This window comes from Colletotrichum fioriniae, assembly GCF_027942845.1.
Source record: "Colletotrichum fioriniae strain IMI 355084 chromosome Unknown scaffold_1, whole genome shotgun sequence".
Lineage (NCBI taxonomy): Eukaryota > Fungi > Ascomycota > Sordariomycetes > Glomerellales > Glomerellaceae > Colletotrichum > Colletotrichum fioriniae.
The window spans coordinates 1,788,939-1,808,061 of NW_027076837.1; the positions used below are offsets into that span (position 1 = coordinate 1,788,939).

Genomic DNA, 19,123 nt, shown 5'->3' on the forward strand with positions numbered 1-19,123 from the left:
GATCACTGGTAGGAGCTCGACCCTCCCGGCCGTCCACTCATCTTCAAACTCTCCTCCATCGCCCTCCTCAGCTCCTCATCCTCATCCTCATCAACGTCCGCCGCAACATCGCGTCCCTTACCCTTTGACGCATTTCGCCGGAACTCCTCCTCGGCAAGGCTCTGCTTCTTGACATACTCCATCACGACATCCTCCTCTGTCCGCGCCGCGGCGTCCTTGTTCTGCTGCTCCCTGTGCGCGGCTTCCGACGCCTCAATCGCCTTGCGCAGTTCCTCCTCCTCATTTGTGTTGCCCTCTGCGTGCTGCCTCTTGGACTCCTCCAGGATCCGCTGCAGCTCCTCGTCGTCTTCGTGTGCGGGGGGTTGCTGCTGGGCAATCTTGGACTGCTCGAGGGCGCGGTGGAATTCTTCATCGTCGCCGTGCGATCCCTCGCCTGGCTGTACCCCGGCGGCTTTGAGAGACATGCTCTGGTTGATGGCCTCCTCAATGAGCCGCTGGTACTCCTCGTCCGTGATCTCCAGCTCGGCGCTTGAGAACGGGTCCTGGTCCTGGTTCTTAGCGTCTCTATCGAGGGGCGCGGCCTTCTCGGCCCGTATGTCAGGAACTCCGGAGCTGCGGAAGTGATTGACACTTGTGCGGATAGCCTGCTCGACCGCAGCGTCTTCTTCGGCGTTGCCGCGCGACGTTTCTGCGACGGATACGCGGATGGCGCGCTCAAATTCTTCGTCCTCGGCAGCACTCATTGAGCTAGGCTCCGAGAGCGACAAATCCGACCTCGAGGCAGGGACAATAGCCTCGACATGACCCTTTTTCCATGCCTCTTTCCGAGCATGAAGCTGTTTCCTTTCCTCAAAGGACAATTTTCTCGTGTGGGCCCAGCCCGTGACCGGGGCTGTGAGACTCTTTTCGGGTTGTCCGTAGGGTCCTTCGCCTTCAGCCCTCTGCTTCTCTCGCTGTTCCTTCAACTTCATGGCCTGGAAGTTCTTTAGATCAAACTTGACATTATTCCAACGCACAACGACGTCTTCGCGTTCCGCGACGCTGGCACTGTCCATGTCCATTTGTCCCTGCTTCATGCGAGACGCAATGATGTAGTTCTGGACACTGCTAGAAAAGGCGTTCCGGAGAGTCGCATGGACACCTTGCATGGTGTACGCCGGGACGGACCATACAGCTGTATCAATTAGCAACAGTCAGTCTTACTATGGCACGGATTCAACTCACCAGATGCGGGCTTGAGGATCAAGCCTCCAATGCCCTTGCCAAAGCCCTTGATGAGACCTATCCCACCTTCCTTCTCAGCGCCCTTCAGCGGCTGAGTGACGAGTCCACCGATGCCGTCAAACATGCCGTAGCCGAATTCCTTGGCAGCTATTCTGATACCGCTTGCCAAGTCCGTCACCTTCTCGGGCGGCCGGACAGTGTCATCGTTGTACAGTCGAGGGGCATTCCGGAAACCCCTTGCCAAGCCGAGACACACGTTCATTGGTGTCTTCACACCGGTAGTAACGATGCGACTAACGCTAGTTCCAGCTGCTACGGCAGCATCGACACCCACGTTTGCAGGCATCGATTCTTTGAACGACCTTTTCGCCGGACTGTTGGACGGTCTTACTGATTGAGTCGTTGACGCATGTTCTGATGGAGTAGTTTCGCTACGAGCAATCGACGCACCATCAGGAGGGCTGAAAACCATAGAAGGAGCAGTGGAGGCCGTCTGAGACTGTGCTAAAGATGCTGTGTCTGGCTGTGGAGATTGCGGCAGCGTCGGGGTAGAGCCCTCCATTTCCATGAGGCCCAGCTGTGTCGAAGACTCCGATGCGTGCGTGCTTGGAGCCGCAATCGATGCCTTATCACTCTGATGTAGAGATTGCTTGCTTGAGGAGGCTTCCGTGAGAGAAGGCGTAGAAGTCTCAGGCGTCTTGTCTTCTTTGCTTCGACTCTTGAACAGCTCTCTGGGGAAATCGGCCACAGCCATACCGATACTGCTAATATCTGCGACGAGCGATGTTGAGACTGCGGAGATAGGATCCCACGGCTGGCCCTCCGTAATGTACTCCTTTGGCCGGTAGCTGTGAGGTATTAGTTATCACTTCGTATGGAGTAACTGGAGGGGCATGAATACTCACAGCTTAAGATCAGAATACTTGATCAGGCCCCTTTCTACCAGGACCGCGGCAGCCATGGGGCTTAAACGGACCTTCGTCCTCCTTACACGCCAAGCAGCCGCCCGACTGGGCTCAATAGAGCACCTAAGTTCGTCGGTATCCAAGTGGTCGTGGAAGCTCTTACCACCCAAATCAGTACCCTTCTCCTCGCGAATCTTGTGGCCAAGCTCCTGGGCTCTGGCCTGGGTTTCGGGCTTAATCGCAAACTTGATGGCTTCCGCGAGCTTGTCTCCCGTGAGCTCCTTGTAAGGAATGGGATCCGGACCAGCACCCGCCCTCGAGACCATGGCTCCCCAGAACGGCTGGTCACCAAAGAACGGCACAATGATGGTGGGCTTGCCTGCCTGGATACCTGCGGCAGTTGTTCCTGCGCCACCGTGATGGCAGACAGCTGACACATGCTTGAACAACCAGTCGTGGGGTACATTGCCCAGCATGAAGACCCCATCTGGAAGCCCAACATCTTCCGCGCCTAGACCGCCCCAGCCCTTGGAGACCAGCGCGCGTGCACCAGTCTGGTGAACAGCGTCGAAAATCATCCTGGTCAAAGCATTTGGGTCGTCAACCACGATAGAGCCAAACCCGATGTAGACGGGAGGAGGCCCAGCAGCCAAGAACGCAGCTAGATCAGGTTCTGGGGTAAACGCCGAGGCCAGGTTCAAAAAGTAGAATCCTGAAATATCGATCTCACGACCCCAGTCGTTCGGCTTGGGAATCAGTGCCGGAGACCAGCAATACGTGTAGGGGATCCTTAATCTCGTCAATACACCCGGGGCCCAAATCAGCGACATGGGCTCCAGATCCAGCGCCTTGTCTCTGAATCGATTGATAACGTCGCCGAGGCCCTGCCATGTCATCATTTCAACCAAGGCGTAGGAAACATAGTTGGTCATGACCGTGTCTGTGTTCGTCGACTGAATGTTGGCTAGCGGATGAGGAAAGGCGCGCGTAGGCGTCCACGGCATGGTGAACATCAGGTGCAACGGAATTCCCATCTTCTCCGCTATGTGAATATGCGCAAAACTCGGCGGGTTCGCAATGATGGCATCAGCCACAAAGGGCTTCTGTGTCGGGTCCCCAGGTATCCCATAGTGCTCGTCCAGCGGCTGGTCCTTGGCATGCGGTTTCGGTGGCGGACCTAACCCGTTGCCCGCCTCGATACAAGAGCGCCAGCATCCGAGAAGAATATCTTGGATGCCTCTGCGGCGCTTGCTAACCTCTCCGCTCTTGAGTGTGTCGAAGCCGGGCATAAGACCAGGGTTCTTGACCATGAAGGCCATGAGCTCGGCGGGATCGCCGCCGATGCAGAAGAACTCGAGCCCATTCTCCTCAACAAACTTTTGAAACGTCGCGTGCGTGGCTATTCGCACGCGGTGACCGTAGGTATCTTTCAGCACCTTGCCGAGGGCGACAAAGGGCTGGACGTCGCCTCGTGAGCCGACAATCTGTATAACGACGTTGAGCTGCGGGGGAGGGGTCTGGCCCGGCTGGCCTCCGAGGCTCGGGGGAATGTAGGCGGGAGGCAAGGGTGCCTGGGGTCGCTTGTCGGCGAGAAGCTGGTTTCGTAGCGTCGGAGCAAGGATCTCGGCCAGGCGGTTGCCACTCTGGTTGATATTGATGTTGACTCGGCCATCCCCTAGTACTACTCGTCAGCGAATCTTGTGATGTGGGTGTTGGTGGTAGGAATTCAACGTTACCTGTAACATTGGCGCCGGCTTCGAAGCCCGCCTGATTGAACTGCAGCTGGTCGGGAAGATCTCCGTAGGCCGGCGGGGCCTCGTTCTCGGCCTCTAGCGAAGGCAAGCTGAACCCGTCAGAGACAAGGGCGTCTGGAACCTCTGCGCTGTCCGTCCTGTCGAGGTTCAAATTGCTGGGCCGTCTTGGTGGCGGGGGAGGGGCAGACGAGCTCGCGCCCGCTTCTGGGTTCTTGACGACCGTCATTGCGGGGAAGGTCAACTCTTCGACTCGTCAACCGAGGGGTGCGAAGACCAGTGACGATGTCGAGGGTTACTGCGATTGTTTCCAAAAGTTCAGGTCATCACGAGGTGATTGGTTGCAGGTGGAAGCGGCGATGTCGGTAGCTGTTGTTGTAGGACTGCGGAAGTTTGAGAGCTTTCGGTCGAAAAGGGCGCCTTCTCAACAGCGCAACAAGCTTGGTGACACAAAAGAGGGGCAAGCAAGAGTGGCAAGGTAGGAAGTTTTGCTTATGGACAATTATATTGCTGAACAGGATAGTTCTTGAGTTGGGTTATGGGGAAATAGAGAATGGTCAGAAGGCAGGATCTAGAGGTGTAGTGACAAACGAGGTGCTAGAGCGAAGGCGGGCAGCATAAGTATTCAGCCCCGTTTCATCATCGGAGCCAAAAGCTGAGATGATCAAGCTCGTGAGAAAGACCCTGGAGCTTCAGTGGGTTCGAGGGTCAGATTAGAGGTGGGGTGGGTGCGGATAAGGGGGCCACTAGCGACTTCTCCGCCAGGATTCCCAGATTCCCAGGGCCTCCACTGCCTTGTAAGGTGAAGCAAATGGAGTCAATGGACAACCTGGAAGAGGGAGGTAGCCCATGTGAGCACCGTCCTACGCAACCGTCCGAAAAGTGGCATCAACAGGTTCAACGCCTCAGTTCAAGCGAACTGGACTGGGCCGACTGGCACGGGGCGCTCCCGGCTTGAATTTCCATGGGACGGGGGGGGGACAGAGCTATGACGTCCACCTCCCTTCCGCAACATCATTCGTCCAATGGCTTGAGGACGTGGGGGAGAGGAGGCGTCGAAGATCCTCCAAGAAAGATGGCATCGGGTGAGCCAATGACGGGATGTTTTTGATGGGACGATTTCGAAGAGGGCCAGCTGGACCTTGTTCTGGAACCCCGCATAGCCACAAAACTCAAGACCAAGACTATGTAAGAGATGATGGGTTTGGAAGACAAGGGAGGGCCCGCTCATTCAACACGCGTCTCAGGCACGAGAATGTCTAGTCTGGTAGAGATATTGAGGAACCTTTCGGCGTCGAAGCAGCAGGCCTGGGTTAACCGTTAGGCAGCGACTATAAGTCGTCTTCCGGTTCGCTGGTCAGTTGTAGTCTCGGTAGGATACTTTCAGGGGGACCAAATAAAGATGGTCCAGGGTCCAGGTCCGGGTCTGAGGGCCGCGTGGAAGCGTGGAGCGTTGGCTGTACGGTCATGATCCTATTCTCCGGTCCCAGGGCAGCTCGGAGGTTGTTTCCGTCGAGGCAACAGTCATAAGAGACACCTCAGAGTCAACGGTGTTGAGAGGCGACCGCCTATTTCATACCCATGGGAAGGTTACCGGGAGTCATGGCTCTTTACAGTTGGGAAGAGCCTCTTGATAGTGTGTGTAACCAGTGTTATGTGACGGTTCGTCACGGGCGTACTACATAAGTAGGTAGGTATGGCCCGCGATTAACTTACGGGTTATAACAGGTCCCCAAATTGATTGACTGGTGGTGAAGAGTGCGAAAATGCAGCACAAAGGTCAATCAGGCAACAATAAACTCTTCGACTCCATAGGCTAAATATACATCACCTACATCTAAGCTATCGTCACTAATACCTAGTCCGTCAATAGCTTCATGTATTCCTAGGCAAATACGACCAGAGCAGATGTGGGACATGCGACGGAGCAATACACCTAGCAAGTAGACACCGAGTACAAACGCGAGAAGAAGTGGAACTGGAAGACGAGTCAGGACTATCAAAAACCACTACGAGAAAACTGCAAAAGATTCGGTTCTCCCCTTCCAGAATCGAACTAGAGACCTTTCGATGACAATGTAACCATTACAGTCGAACGTGATGAACCAACTACACCAAGGGGAGGAAGACAGCTAAGCTGCTCTCGGTGAATCGTTGCTGTCTTCCCGCGATTTTGTCTATAAGTATCTACCAACAATATTGTGTGCGCGAGTGGATAGCACGAGTGGGCAAGCGAGTCAGATACGAAAGAATGGTAATTGGCTGACAATGAGGATATGGGGAAGGAGATATGGAGTTGGTGGGGACGGGCATTTCCTCCTATTGGACCTTGCCGTGGGCACGCGCACGCGGAACGTCTCTGGTCACCTCCCAAAATGAGTTCGGATACTAGGTGGCTTACTCTCACGTGTCCCCATGCGACACCAGTTGAACGGCTTCCTGCTATCTCAGGAAGGCCTCAGGAAGACTCTATCTCCTGTTGGGTTCCTCTGAGTAAAATCTGCTTCAAGAAGATTATTGATCATCTTCAAAAGTAATTCGTCTGCTCCGTATCTGTAACCACACAAATCACTTGCCTCCACCTCTTAAGTTACCATTGCGGGACGGTGGATCAAGCTTCTCGCCTAGGCAGTCACCTACCCATTGAGCTCAGGGTCACCACAAGGGTAGTCGGGACCAGCTCGTAACCGAACTTGCTGGAACTTCGAGATCTCTGTCCTGGCCAAGATTCGAAGACTACGGCTTCTTAGAGATACAAAAACCGCTCTTCATCAAGGACAGCACACTGTTGGATTCCAGAAGTCATGTTGAACTATCTAGACTAGAAGCGTAATAAAATGTAAAAAGAGGTATAATACAGCGGCGCGCATCAGTCATGCTCTTCAGCCTCTTCAACCAAAGTGCTCCCCCTCTCGAGCACAAGCAGGCACTCCATTGTCCATTATCGTCAAAAGGTTGCTTTTGTGTTGTTGTTTTTTATGTCAGATGCCACTCCTCGCATATCTCAAAAGCAGTCTGTGCCTTTGCAGACACGCCTCTCTTCTTTCTCGTTGCAATGGCATCCCTTCGATCTGGGCTATGGCAGCATCACCTCTGCGTTTGCGATTCCTCACAAAGCTGCGTGGGCTCCATCCAAGGCTAGCTTTTACATCTCTCCTATGTGTCTTCTCAAATCGCTTAAGACGAGAACTTGCGGGTGAGCTTGGCAATGACTGTAGCGCCATTAGGTCAGCTTACTGTTCAATTCAAGGAGTGATGAGTCCATGGGTCAAACTTACTGTGAAGGGCGACAACGCTGAAAATGAAAACAAGGGAAAGAACAAGGACAACAACGGGATCGACCTTGAGACCGGGAGACTCGTCGGTGTAGAGTCCTGTGGTTATCCAAACGTTAGCAACCATTTCTTTGGGCATCAATTAAACTTCTTCTCCTCCAATTCTCCTGTTCCAACCACTTCTCCAACATCCACCACACCATCTCTGAGATATTAAGGGACACATCATGGGGGTGGGAACGTACTCAGCATGGTGCTGCTGCTACCGCCAGCACCGGCAGCTCTCGTGCTGTTCGGCCGCGCATTCGCAATCTTCTCCTTCTGGTCGGCAGCCGCGCGGCGACGGATGGCGGTTCTGGGGCCGCCGGGGGGAGTGGGCGAGGAAGGACGCGCGACGCTGGCGCCAGAGGCGGCGGCGCCGGCTCCGTTAACGGGCGAGGAAGGGCGAGGGGAAGACTGCGATGCCACAATTTCAATGTCAGCGATTTGCTCTTGTTCGGCTTCATCTGTAGTTCTTGCGGCCGTGGCGCGCGCGCATTGACTGATTACAATCAGGCGCAGACTCCAGTGCTGGCATCTGGTTCTCAATGCCTCAGAGAGTCGCGTGCGACATGGTAGAGTAAAGCCACCACATGCAGTTCGGTAAGGGGGAGCTCGGGGGAGCTCGGGGGGAAACAGCCTGGCGATTCCCGCGGAAAGGAAAATAACTAACCATTGTGAAGGAGTGTGACGAGGGACAAGATCCAAGATCGCTGCAGGATACTCGGAAACCAGGGGAATTTGTTCGGAAAAGTCGACGCGGGAAGAAGAATCGAAGTTCGGAGAGGGTGGTGTGGGATGTGGATGGTCGGTCGGAAGGGCGTGATGATGGGAACTCGAGCTCTCTAGAGGGTCGGGGGTGCACCTGCGCTCAAAAGTGGCAGAGTTGAGGCCACAGTTTTGGAAAGGGGACCAGCTGGGCGCCGCCCAGGGGATTTTCCGACCCGACGTTCCAGACCCCCCTGGGGCGGCGAACATACCTTAATGGGTGGCTGCTCAGCATAGCGGGCTAGCGGCTCCCAGAAACTCCACTGGGCCCCTAATCCTGGCACGACCAGTCAAGTTCACCACCTAAGGTTATGGCACACATGGTCATCCTGTCCTTGCGAGATGCAGATGCGGTAATTCGTCGTAGCACATGCTTTCCCTCCCTTCACTACGCGCTTCAAAAAAATACGGTTATGCACTGAGAACCTTGTTAATGCTTTCAATTGAATTTGAGGGTACTGTGTATCTAGGAAGCAGCCGCACTCTGCAGCTGAAAGCTTCCATCTGACGGCGCCAGCTTATGCAGCACATGGTGAAATACAACACAACGCAACGCTTTCCTGCAACAGCGCTCTCCTTATCGACAATTGCCGGCTATAAAAGCAGGAAGATGAAATGTCTGCTTGCAGACTCCCGGAGAAAGGTGGTAGTATGGGGGTAGTGGTAGTAGTGGTGGTGGAGGGTACGATTCAGACATAGAAAATGAACAAAAGGAAAACAAAATCCTGCCACGTAGAGGGCATCATCCCCTTGAGATTCCAACACGAGGACCCATGGTATCCCTAGCCGCCTTTTTGTTCTTCATGATGACTGGTCTTCGATAAACAGGTATCTTTCGTTGGGTTCCTCAACCGCATTATTCGAACAATGCCGACGAAGAAGCACCAGGTGACAGAAATGCCCCAGCTGCCCCAGTTCGGCCATCCCAAGCTCCAAAGTGCCCTGACTTTTTTTCCCTTTCCGATCCCGAGGTTCTTTGATGGAAATTGTCATCCTCGCGGTCCTTTGAAATGCGGCCATCGAGCTTTGCTGCGTGAAAGCCGCCGTGAGCTGGCTCAGTGGTCTGGTACCTCCACCATGCTCATTATAAGGTAAGATTAGACAGTGATACATCTACACCTGCTGGAAACGAACCATCTCAACCCAAACGCCTGCCGCTATGATGGGACACGCGGTCCTGCAGATTTCTTCGGAGGTGATGAACGAAGAAAAGAAATTGGTATCTTTAGCTTCAAAGTGTAACGTCGAGAACCAGGCTGACGTCCTGGACATCCGACTTTGCGAGGTCTTCTAGAACGGGAATCAAGTCCAGCAGCTCATTATCGTGCGCGTCTGAAAACCAACTGCTAATGGGAACGGCGTGCTGGGGGTGGAAAATGTACGACGTGGGAGAGTTGTCGATGATAATTGTGTCCTTTAAGTCTCTTCCCACCTGGGAAAGATCCTTGACATAGTTTCCTTGGTGATTGTAGCAGCTCTCGCGGAAGAGTCTATGGTGAACGACCTTGTGGATATCAAGCTGGTCTAGCAGCGGGTCGCCATACTTGAGATGGGTTAGCACACAAACAAAAGTAATGGGCTCAGGGGGACGGTCTCACCTTTGAGACTGACGCAGTGAAGACCACCACTTCATAAAGCTCGCCAACGCGCTTCATGAACTGATCCACGCCTGGTCTCTTGATAACATAGACATTATGATAATTGCCCTCGATTTCAACGGGAATAGTGAAGTCGGCTTGGTGGAGAATCTGCAGATTTGTGAGTATCTTTGTGGAATAGGGCCGAAAGTCAGTTTCAATGCTTACCTTGAATGAACTGTGGACCAAGGTCTCGTCCAGATCAAGCACGAGACATTTCTTGCCCTTGAACTCAGGCGCAATGGGGGGCAGCAAGAACTTTTGCTCTGGAACGGCCTCATCGATAGGAGCTGACACGGGCGGGTTCGGAGGAGGGGGCGGCAGCTGCTGGCTAGTTGGCGCATCTTCTACCGGGGGCGGTATTTGGTGCTTCTCTTCGGGTTCGGGAGTCGCATCGGGCATCGCCTCGTCTCCTTCGGCATCCTTCTTGTCTGCTTCCAGCACTGGCGCCTCCTTGGTCTTTTCTCCAGTGGTCGACTCTACCGTAATCGCGGGCGCGGCACTGCTAGCTCCGGCATTGCTGACGACGTTTTGCTTGGATTCGCCAGCTTCTCCGCCAACAGTAGAATCATCGACAGTGGTTGCTCCAGACACACGCTTGCCTTTGGCCTCGGTTGCTGTCATTGGCTGCTCGGGCTGCGGCTGCTTCTCCTGGATTTGCGGCTTGTTCGAAGGGGGTTGTTGGTCCTGCGGGGTGGGCTGTCGAGACTTGGCGGTCGTTGGTCTCGCGGGCAATTTGTCGAGCTTATGGACGGCGTCGTCGCCGTTCTCAATCGCGTTCGCGTTGTCGGGTACACCGCAGCACCCAAGCAGGGCGAAGAGACCTCCTTTCTTCTTCTTCTGAGGGGGGTTCACAGGAGAATTCGGTTGCGTGTTGCCGGGGGTGTTGGTGGGCTCGGTTTCGATGCCGGATCTGTGGCTGCCGACGCTGCCATTTCGATGGCGTCCTAGAAAACTACCCTTGGACTCTTTCGAACGTCCGCCGATGCTGTTTCTAGAATCGCTGACTGTTGCTCCGCTCAGCCTGTCGACGTGGGAGAGGATTGATTGCGCTGCGAGGAAGACCGAGACGGTACATGCAGGAAGCCCCTACCCTTCTTTGAATTTCCACCCTCCTCTGGCGCCAGAAGCACCTTTTCTTTGGACATTTCTTGACTCGATTGGCCGTTTTGCTGAATCTGTGGTGTGATTTCGTCTGGGTTGGATGGTTGTGGTCTCTCGGACATGATGCTGTCGAGCTAGAGCAGGGGAGGTGATTAGCCAAGACGTTCAAAGCAAGACCAACGGTTCTGCATGAATCAAGCGACGATGCCCAGGAGGGGCTGGCGAGCACCAGTGGGCACATTCAGATCAATCATGACACTACCGCCTCTGCCTCTCATTCCAAGGTCTAAGACATGACCGAGGTCGTGTTCGTCAACTTGTGGGCGTCCGAGACGGAGCAAGCGGTGCGCGTGAACGTGGGTCGGAACCAACAGACGAGCGAACATGCCTCTTCCCCCGGTGAGGCGGTGTGTCGCGCGAGCACGAGATTGATGGCAGACAGGGTGCGTCGAGTGCTGAAGCAGAGTTGAAAATGGAGTGTCGTCACTCACCTCCTTTCTTCTTGGGGTCCGGCAAGCCTTCCCAGAATCCTCAACCCCTTAACTGAGCTGTTGTCGGCCGTAAAAGGCCGATTCGCAAAGCTCGTCACGCGGTCCGAGGTGAAGGAAAATTGTCGGAAAGTAAAAGATCGACGCGGGTGAGCGATGGATGGAATGGAAGAGGAGGAAAGGCGACGTCCCAGTGAGGTTGTCGGTCGAACGCGGAGAATGGAAGATGGTTTGGGCTCAGTCGCGCAAGAAGCGGCGCCAATGGAATGACTAGGTGGGCGAGAGGCAAAGTGGCTGGGCCTGGGGGGGCAATGGTCTACGGCGGCCAGTGTCAGTTGGAGTCGGTCCCAAGGCAAGGTCGTAATGGTTGGCGGTGGTAGTGCTCGAATCAGATGGGAAAAAAGTGGGCGAGAAGAAAGCGAGCGAGCGGTTGCAGGGAATAGCAAGGTACGTCGCGGAAGAAATTAAGGTTCGCTGGTAACAAGTGAATGGGTTGGCCTTTTTGGAAAGAGGAAAAAAAGAGGTAGATATCGAATATCGCTCGAATATTTTCTGGGGGGACGAGGCCGGCCGAAGAAGTCGGAAACGACAAGTTTGGCGAGTTTGATGATGCGTGAAAGAGGACGAGGGACGAAGAATGGAGCAACGGCAAGGCGTGCAAGGAGATTGGAAAATCGGGGGAGGGGGGTTAGTGAAAGAGAGGATGGGACAGATGGGAGAGTGAGAGAAAGGGTAAGCGAGAGAGCGAGAGGAAGAACGAGAGCAATAGAGCAGTAGAGCCAAAAAGCAAAGCTAACAACCCGTATGGCCAGTAAAAAGACAAGGCGTCGGCGGCGAGAGGAAGAGGAAGAGAGCAGATGGCAGCCAAGGGCCCGGGGGGATGGTGAGAGGTGAGAAAGACTGGCAAGACTCAAGAGCACGACGTATCAGAGGCTGAAAGAGCGTAAAAGGCACAAGCGAGATGATTTGCCTTTGAAAGCAACACTTGGATGGGGTCTACTGGGGGGGCCAGGGGCTGGCCCGTGTCTACAGGTGCAGATGAAGCTGGGGGGCCGCAGCTTCAAGGGAACGGAGACTGAGAGACTACCTACGCAGTAAGAGAGAGAAAGAGAGAGAGAGAGGATGGATCATGGAAGAGAGGACGGAGACTGGGGGTGCTACGAACAGCAGCGAGCTAATGGATACAATTACAACAGAGAACATCCACCGAGCGAGAGAGAGAGAGCAAGAGGCCTGGAAGGGTGTGTGGGTGGATTTCCCGGTGAGATTAGCCCGTCCCGTCCTGGTTAAGAAGAGGCCGGGCTCGAGAGATGGGGCGCGATAGGGGGTTCTCAGAGATCACAGTTGACAAGAGATATTGATACTGTTGAAGCTTGTACAGCGAGTACGCTACCTCATGTACTCCATACGCAGTATTCAATGCATCTTAGGCCAAATTGACATGGATGATAATGGCAGGAAGTGAGTCCGAGTGACGTCTTCCTGCCTCGAGATTGAGAGTGGAGCACTGGATCCTCCCATCTGCACTGACCACGTGAATGGGTCCGCACTGTGCCCTACACCAGACGACTATCGCGCCGCATCAGACGCCATGTCTCATCTCCCATATTTCTCCCATTGCCGTGCCGCCAAGCTCATATTACAGAAATCTCCATGGTGGGAACACAAGCAGAGTCCATCCCGGCCCATCACACGCTTCGCAAGGAGCTAGAGCCTGAATTGGTCCAATTCGTAAAGTGAGATGGGCGACCGCGATACCCTCTTGGACCTCGACCGATGGGTCTACCATTCGCTTTGGGAAGCTATTCAGCCAATGCCAGATACGGAATACACCAGCACAAGGCTACCTTACTCTCGAGTCTCATCTTCAACCTTCGGTGATACGAAATACTCCGTACGGAGTACCTAGATCGTGGAATCCAGGGTGTCGAATCGTCCAGTCGAGCAGAGCTTCGGAGCTGCTGGCACTGGCACTGGCACTGGCGCGGTAGCCGTTCCTGGAAAACCCCCCTCGGGCACCGTCAAAGAAGCTGCGTCTGTCAGAGAGATTACCTCGTGTCCTTGGCTCTTTGTTGAGCCCATCACTCGGCATCCCAGTGCCGTCATTTCGTTTTCTCACAGTCCAACTAACTCTTTCTTCAAGAGCAGGCAAACAAACGAGATAGCACAGGCAGCTTGCAAGCAAAGATAGGACCCATAAATTACGCCCCCATTGCCCAGGAACAATTCCAACGACGACAGAAACATCAGAAAACCCACAACCCGGTCTGTGAGCTAAAGAGAAGAACAACATCCCTGGCACGCCTATCCGAACTCGTTCCATGATCCATCGCCTTCACAGAGAAAGACATTCTGAGGGGATTTTGTCTGACTGAGCCCGAGTCTCACTGTACCCAACCTGAGTCTGTCGCGCATCAAGTATCCGTACTGCCTACGGAAGAATACCCACGAGTCTTGCCCCCGTCGTCGCATCAGATGCCTCCTGGCATATTACATTACCACGCCTGACGCCTCAAGGTGCCGCCTGCCTTGCTCGAATTAGCTTCCAGAGTAAGCACCGCGCGCGAGTGCCAAGCGCAAAGTGGGTGCTGCCGCCGCCGTCGTCTCTTCCTTGGGGCCTTTGGGGGAGTAGTCTAGTCTAACGCCGGACCAGCACAGGGTAAACTCAGCCGGGCGGCCGTTCTCCTTTAATGCGTGCGCCGCCCGGGTCCCCCATCAAGTAAGACAATTGGAATAAAAGGCAAAGACCAAAAAGTCTCGTCCTCGTCCCGATGCGCGACACCACCATCCTTCTACTAGCCCCCCAGGGCCCCAGCATCCCTCTCCACCTTTTCTAATGCGGGTAGCAGATGGGGAGCTCTTCTGAGATGAGCGGATGGGGGTTTTCCAGACTGCAAACTCCAGAGCCCAGAGTGGGAAGTACTACGTACAGAGACAGAGAGCTCGAAGCATTGCTGGGCGGATGCTAGCTGCCATTTGCTTAGTGCATGAGAATATTGGGCGGTTGGAGTTTGCCTCATCCATGTCGCCTTCCGTCTGATATTCCCCGCGCATACTATCGTTGTACACAGAGTTGAGTATTTCATCTGAGTGAGAGCAAGTATCCGTATGAGATTGAGGATACCTCTCCTTAGTGAGACGGGCTCCCTCCCGAACCCTCACGCAGCTAAGGTAGGTAGAAACACCACGACCTTACTTCTCGTTCACTCGTCCTACCAAAACCTCACCCAAAAACTCGCCCCCTCTCGCAAGCCTCGCGATGACGGTTGGACAATCACTTCTCTCTCTCAAGCGCTCATCGAAAAGCATCCCAGACATTCCAGAACCATCACCCCGTACCGATTCACAGCCGCAAAGAACGTCTTCGACCAACCAGCATGCGTACAAGCTTACGGGGGCAAGATCCAGACATCCCATACAAACTCATCCCTGGACCGCTCGATCCTCATTGGCCATGTTACCGCCCGATTGAGTGATGGATCTGGTTGGGCAGGCACACACTCACACTCACACTCACACTCAGTGCTCACTCACTCATTCACACACTCGCATACAGTACGGACACTAAGGTACTCCGTACCACCAACCTTGGTCCGTCTGCCTTTCTCATGCATCCCCATCCCACACTGTCGCCAAAAAAATAGTGAACTGACCAAATAGATGGAAGAGTCCCAGCTTTCCAAGGCACCGGACGGTATGCAGGAGCACAGATTTTGGACCACAGACGCACCACGCAGCAGGGGTGTTCTCATGCAAAAGAGGGAAATACCGCCGCCAGGGGAAAGGCTTCCCGATTCCGCACCCGCTGCGACCTGGGGCTTTTGACAAGAAAATCACACCGGGATGACCCCCCGAAAGGTTCCCAAAGCAACGTTTTCCCAACGTGGGTATCTTCGCGCCGGATTCTGGTGCGAGTCTGCCAGGAGGGGTCCACCGCAAAAGTTGCAACCAGCAAATTGTTGTTCCTCCTTCTCTGAGATCTCTTCCAGGTTCTCAGAGTCGAGAGATGTACCTATTTCCCCGTTCATCCGTTGAGCAGCTTGAGGTATCCTCCCAGGAAGCCCCCTAGTCTTGACCTCCTCCCCTGCTGGCCAAACCACCAGAGTGACCGGAATCGCCAGACAACGTTCCCCCAAGGCGTTGTATTTTCCCATGGGAAAGGAAGAGTGCAAAAAAAGAAACAAGACACACATGGTGCCGCCTGCATTGACCGGAAACGGTCTCGGCATGCATCTCCCCGCCGCGCGTAAACATGGGATGACAGACTACTTAGAGTCTTGAGCTTTTTTTCTCTTTTCCTTGCGTTCCCCCCTAGACTCTATTCTACGGAAACAAGCGTCAGAGGTTCCAGAACCCAAAAGGCATTGGCCAAACACCACCACCCACGGGGAACCATACCTACGCAGTACAAGATACACAGGGCAAGCCTCCTCTCCGGAGCAAACAAACAAGCTGAACATACCTAAACAAGAACAACAAAAAAGAGGCTCGTGTGGCGGAGGCTCATGTGGGTGGTGCACCAAACGCCGGCGGCATCGGGACGGTGTGTGGGCCCCACCATTGCCGTGCCGCCGGTTTGTACGAGTAAACGTAAACTTCCCATTCAATGCAAATGCTCCCATGGTATTGTCCCGGGGGGTGTGAGCCTCCTTCCGCGAGCTCCCCGTGTGTCTGGCAGTCTGCAGACTGGCATTTTAACCTTGTTGTATACTTTCCGGCGGAGTGCTGGGTACCTACACTGCTGTCTCTTTCGACGTTGATTATTCGAATGAAATATGGCAGTCCATATGACTAGCCGCGAGAGAGAGTGTGTGTGTCCCTTACTTCAATCCCAAGTAGATTGTGTGCCCACGAAAGCCAACTTGCTTTTTCTCGTTCAACGCCTCCCGCTTCTATTAGGTCATTGTGCAGAGAATGGCTGAGCCAAGTTCCAACTGACAAAGTTGACAATCGTCTCGATAAAACATGCACGCTGGGAACCAAAGAGGAAACGCCCATGGGTGGTGACAGCTTAGCCACCATTTCGGAATATTTGCACTGCTACTGGGTGGTTCTATTTTCAGCAAGAAATACTAGTATTCCTATGACATGGCACCGAAAGCTCATACACGATGATGGGCAGTCGCGGAATGGTGGTTTGAGTATAATCCCCAACTTCCCCTAAGCACTACGCAGCGGCATTCTATTACTCCATTCACTTGTTCAACCAACCGCACAGCCCTTACGCTCGCGAATAACAACCTGGTGTTGAAAGGTCCAGTGGAAAGTGTTGATAACTTCTGTTCCTGGATACTCAGCCCACCAGCCTTTCCTCCATCAAAAGCCTAAGTGTACAATGATACCATGCTGTATCGACGCAAACCGCCAGTCTAACCTAATAAGAGCCAACTTCGTCTTTTCTCATTGTCTTCGAGCTCTTACAAGCACTCTTCTCCTGTGTTCACTCTTATAAAAGCCTCCCTCAGTGAGCCGCATTCGCTGTGGTGCTTCCTTTTTGCTTCGGCGAGCGTCGTTCGCTCAAGGTAGAGCAGTTGAAGTCTCAGAGGAGGGCGTCTGGGGAGCACTACTACCCGGTATTTCATTGGCTGGCCGTCGTATATGGATATCAAGGTGTCCAAAGTTCGGCCTGTCTCCGAGAAATGGACACGAGACGTATTCCTCGCCCAGCATTTTCCTCGTGCGTGATGAATCAGGGTCGACTCCAAAGGGACTAAGAAAATCAATCAGCTTTTCTCGAAATTTCAATGCAGTTGTTGGTCAAACTGACCTGTGCCATTTTCGACTACTATTTTGAGTCAGCAACTGCCACTTGTCTGGGTTCCTTTCATCATCGTTCCTCTCGTCACCACCTATCGCATCCCAGATTATCATCGCTGGCCTTGCCAACTCGGTGATAATTTGCTTGACGGGAACGGCCGGTTTGATCGAAAAAACAAGTGTCTTGTCGTCAACTTCGAGGAAACCTTTGTGTCCATCGAGAATACTGATGCCCATTTGATGCAAAATAACTCTGCATTCTGGAGAATATTCTGGCTCTTGCGAGTAGAATGCTAGGCGAGGAGTTTTCTGACGCAACTTTTGCATCATGCTGACAGCAGCGGCATGTTGTGTAAAAGTCCTCGACCTTATTATCCTGTGTGCCGGGCAATCAGGACTACGCTGACAGTCCTGACACGTCCGACAGACATTTGGCAAGAGCGCGCCGAGACCAAAACATACAATCTTTGTTACTTGTACGTGTGGCGGTAGCCGGTCCAACAGTAACATAAGGGTTAAACAGGTTGAACTTTGCTTCCATAGGTCTTGATACAATGCCCACAGTTGATGGCTTTTCGACAAGAAATCTTGAGAAAATGGTGCCGTGTGTCTGGGGAAACAGGCGACGCGATAGGCGCTGAAAGCTCCCCAGGTGCGCATTCGGCCATCAGGAGGAACTCCATTGATCATCTTTTGAATGGTACGGAAGCCGATTCTTGGCTCGTATCTGGCATTTGTGCAGTTAGTTACTCATGATGCTGCAGACGTGTTGTGGTTTGGCCTACTGTTCCTCCTAGGAATCCCAATCAGCTCCCGAAACAGACGCGCTTCCGCCCATCCCGCCCAAGTTCACGTGTTCATGTCTTCCCCGGATCGCTTCTTCAAGGTAGAGGATGTGTGTTCTGTCGAAGAGGGGGGCTCCAGCATAATACAAGCGCTGGATGGTCTGGACGACATCGGCTTGCTCTGCCTTGGACAAGATCTTGTTGGCGAGGTCGCGCTCCAGAAAACATGTACAGTTCTCTGGGAAGCGTCGGTTCTCCATGTCGTTACAGAAGTAGTGCTAATGTGCGGGCTTCCTAAGTTGTTTATGTCGAGAAGTGATATGGTTCTTTTCGATGATACCTTTGATTAAGACGGTATAATCAAGCCTGTATGTGTAAATCGATGACTGGAGGGAGAGATCTTGTGAGGACAGAGTGTTATTTTACCGGGTCACGTTGGTCGAATCGAGTCACAGCAATAACACAATTTGTTCTGCAAAATCAGACCCTTTGGTCATTGCTTCAAGAAGGTAGGGGCTGACTACCATTGTCAGGTCCCTCGAGGCAGCCGTCTGTGCCTCCATTGCCCATTTTATAAGTCAGGAGTGTATGTAAACAGGGCGTGCCTGCCAGGCGATGGATAGAGCGAGAGGCAGGAATTGATGCTGTTGCGGCGCCCCGTAAACAGATCAAGAGAGGAAACAATGCAGGCTTACTTTCCCAGACCACGGTCCCCTTCCCAGAAACCCGACACGTCTGTATCAAAGTAACTTGGGAAACCGCAACAGGTAGAAATCGCCGTCCTCGCCAGTACTGCGAGTCCACAATCTTGAATTTTTCCAGCTAAAAACAGCTTGACACGGTTAAGTCCATCGTGTAGAAGAATGCCGCGTTGAAATTCAGGTTCTCCAACCATATAATAAACCAAGCGCAGCCAAGGTACCCGGCCTGAGCTGTCAAGGTACAACGAACGGTACCTACCCCAGACCCCTCAAGTTCGAGTCCAAAAAGGTGCATCATGTGACTATAAGCTGGGGTTTACCGTCTGGCATTTCATTGGCTCCGTCCCTCCAGATCCTGTAAGGTTAGTGTCATTCCCGCAGCAGTCAGCCACTCACAGGCTAAATCGTCTCGGGCTCTCAGCGGCACGATCCCCATTCTTAGTGGATACTCTAGAGAGCCCCGAGAGGCGTGAACCTGTCCGCCCGCAGCTTTCCCCAAGTTATCCACCGCTTCGGGTGCTGGGTGCCTCGGAACTCCACTGCCCGCCGGCATTCACATGTCGTAATGCGATCACGAGCCAGCGTCTGCTCCCCAAACTCGCCGCTTCTCCAACAACAAACGACTCAGCCTGCTAATGCGACCACGTGCTTTGCTTGAGCCATTTCAAACTGCCTCACCATCTCACCAT

At 53.6% G+C, this 19,123-nt stretch overlaps 3 protein-coding genes and 1 non-coding gene across 4 annotated transcripts; all 4 read right to left on the bottom strand.

Moving 5' to 3' along the window:
* Positions 1 to 2: 2 nt before the first annotated feature.
* On the bottom strand, positions 3 to 4,109 carry N0V96_000472 (uncharacterized protein; the record flags this gene model as incomplete). Its single annotated transcript, XM_053193434.2, has 4 exons — positions 3 to 1,174; positions 1,225 to 2,072; positions 2,130 to 3,804; positions 3,866 to 4,109. 4 exons carry the CDS (start codon positions 4,107 to 4,109, stop codon positions 3 to 5), a joined length of 3,939 nt encoding a protein of 1,312 aa, XP_053049151.1.
* Positions 4,110 to 5,916: 1,807 nt separating this feature from the next.
* N0V96_000473 lies at positions 5,917 to 6,004 on the bottom strand. Its single transcript has one exon. It is a non-coding gene; the product is annotated as a tRNA-Tyr (tRNA).
* Positions 6,005 to 7,057: 1,053 nt separating this feature from the next.
* On the bottom strand, positions 7,058 to 7,870 carry N0V96_000474 (uncharacterized protein; the record flags this gene model as incomplete). Its single annotated transcript, XM_065755949.1, has 4 exons — positions 7,058 to 7,092; positions 7,159 to 7,254; positions 7,401 to 7,725; positions 7,868 to 7,870. 4 exons carry the CDS (start codon positions 7,868 to 7,870, stop codon positions 7,058 to 7,060), a joined length of 459 nt encoding a protein of 152 aa, XP_065615189.1.
* Positions 7,871 to 9,193: 1,323 nt separating this feature from the next.
* Positions 9,194 to 10,825, bottom strand: N0V96_000475 (uncharacterized protein; the record flags this gene model as incomplete). Its single annotated transcript, XM_065755950.1, has 4 exons — positions 9,194 to 9,505; positions 9,561 to 9,710; positions 9,768 to 10,651; positions 10,693 to 10,825. The coding sequence occupies 4 exons, from the start codon at positions 10,823 to 10,825 to the stop codon at positions 9,194 to 9,196; spliced, it is 1,479 nt and encodes a 492-aa protein (XP_065615190.1).
* Between the last annotated feature and the right edge of the window lie 8,298 nt (positions 10,826 to 19,123).